At 57.5% G+C, this 2,189-nt stretch overlaps 1 protein-coding gene across 1 annotated transcript; it reads left to right on the plus strand.

Moving 5' to 3' along the window:
* Positions 1–223: 223 nt before the first annotated feature.
* EMIHUDRAFT_123691 (hypothetical protein) lies at positions 224–1,186 on the plus strand (the record flags this gene model as incomplete). Its single annotated transcript, XM_005775810.1, has 3 exons — positions 224–292; positions 584–587; positions 708–1,186. The coding sequence occupies 3 exons, from the start codon at positions 224–226 to the stop codon at positions 1,184–1,186; spliced, it is 552 nt and encodes a 183-aa protein (XP_005775867.1).
* Positions 1,187–2,189: the final 1,003 nt, after the last annotated feature.

The raw sequence follows: 2,189 nt of genomic DNA on the forward strand, positions 1-2,189 counted from the left end.
TGCGTGCATCGTAGCAGTGTCCAGTGAGCTTGTTTGTGTCTGTGTGTCGCTCGAGCGTGTCTGGGGGCAAATGTAGATTTCCTGCCCAGCATAAGGATATTTCTTTCATTTCTTTCGTCTTTATTTCGTGCCCCACCACGGCAAATTTGCGAGAAATTTCTTCGCCCCGTCACTCCATGCTCAAGTTTCGCCCCTTTCCGTGTAAGGAAACAAGGTGTCCCCCATGTTGGACCAGGCACCGTGCGGGCCTGCCGTGCCTTGCTTGAGCCGGCAGGCCCGCGCGGCAGTGATGGTGCGCCTCCGCGGAGAGGCTGACGCTGGTCATCGGTCAGCGGTCAGCGGTCATCGGTCACCGGTCAAGCGGGTCATCGGGCGTCAGTGTCATTCAGGCGTCAGTGTCATTCAGGCGTCAGTGTCATTCGCGTCAACACAGGTATGGTAAATTTCCGGAAATTTCTCCTTCCGAACAAGGCTGTCATATTTCTCAAAATATTTCGGGAAATCTACATTTGCCCCAAAGCGTGTCGTCACCATCTGTCTCGCGGCAATATTTCTTTCACGATACATAAGTACATGCGTGCAGGCAGGTGCATGCGGCAAGGGTCCGGCATGCCGGGATAGATTTTTATTAGCAATACCCAATACCAAACAACTCCACATCATTTGGGGCCCCTGCACTTTAAAGCTTCGTGGTAAAGCGTAAACAGATACGCTTGCGAGCCAGGGCAAGGACGCGGCCGGCGACGGAGAGCTCGGCTGGAAGGGGGCCTATGTACGTTTTGGCAACACGGAGACCGGGCTGCTCAAGTTGGTCAAAGGGCGCGGCAAGTGGTCTCCGTCGGGAGCGACGGCAGCGGCGGTGGCGGGGGAGGAGGAGGAGGCCGAGGAGGAGGGGGAGGAGGGGGAGGAGGAGGATGCCCCCAAGGGAAAGCTCCAGCAGCTGCCTGGCGATTACCGCTTTGCGCGGGAGCAGGTACGTTTGTTTGATTTTGAGGCTTTCGGAGGCTTTGGAAAGGAGGTTCGCAGCACCCTGAGGGAGGCGGCGAACCAGCTGAGCAACAAACTTTCGCACGCTCAGCACCTGGACGAGGTCACATGGACCACCAAGAACTGGCACGGGCTGCAGATGCAGCGCTTGTCTGTCGTCCTCCACACCGCCGTGGCGTGTCCTCAACGTGTGCGCTAGGCTGCTCTCCACGGCCACCCTCGCTGGTTCCCCTTCCACCGCGCTGAGGGCCCGGTCCACTTGATCGATCAGCGCCGCCGCTGCGTACGTGTACGCGTGTTCCATTCCCATCCCTCCTCTCTCCTTCACATCGTAAATTTGTAGTCGCGGGATTCCTACCGAGTACCCTTTTGCGTTTAGGGCGCTCGCCCTCACTTGTTCGATGCTCTGGCAGTCTTCCCATGTGATGACCGTGGACCGGCCGTAGTAGCCGATAATGCCGCTCAGTGCTAGCGCCATGTTGCGTCGGATCTGCTCTCCTGTCAAGTGCGGCAGGTTGCCTATGATCCAGATTACTCTCTTGCAGTCAGCTACGCACCGTTCCCTCATTTCCGTCTGGCCCTCGCCGTTCGCCCACCCGGTCCTTAGCTCCGTTCCGAGGTATTTGTATCTCTCGTCTCCCTTCAGCTGTGGTATCGGCATGCCATCCGGCATCCTCATTTCGTAGCCCTCGACATCCCGCTCTTCGTTGTTCTCCCAGTACGTCGCTGACCATGCCGATTTCTTCTTCTTTTTGACCTGGAGGCTGTTGCCACAGATCTTTGTCACTAACCAGGCGCACTCTAGCGCTAGCTGCATCGTGGCTATGTCGTTGCTGAGGAACAGGCCGTCGTCGGCGTACACTAGCTGCGGCACGCTCTCACCCGCCGCTGTGAAATCAAATCATCTACACAGCTTACTGACTGTTCGCTGCATCACGGCCAGCATGAGCTTGCTGCGTGCGGGCGAAAGGAGGCACCCTTGGCCGAGGCCTTGCTCGATGGGAAATCGGTCGCTCAGTCCATAGCCCGTCTCGTATCTACCTTGGAGGGAGGGTAGCTCCTCCCCAAGTCCTTCTCTTAGCGCCTTCATCACAGCTGTCACGTCGGGCGGTACCCCTGCCCATTGTTCCACCTTCCATTGCACTTCGTGTACTACACTCATAAAGTAGGTGCCGAGATCGATGATCCCCTCACGCACATCT

Source organism: Emiliania huxleyi (assembly GCF_000372725.1).
Source record: "Emiliania huxleyi CCMP1516 unplaced genomic scaffold EMIHUscaffold_2921, whole genome shotgun sequence".
Lineage (NCBI taxonomy): Eukaryota > Haptophyta > Isochrysidales > Noelaerhabdaceae > Emiliania > Emiliania huxleyi.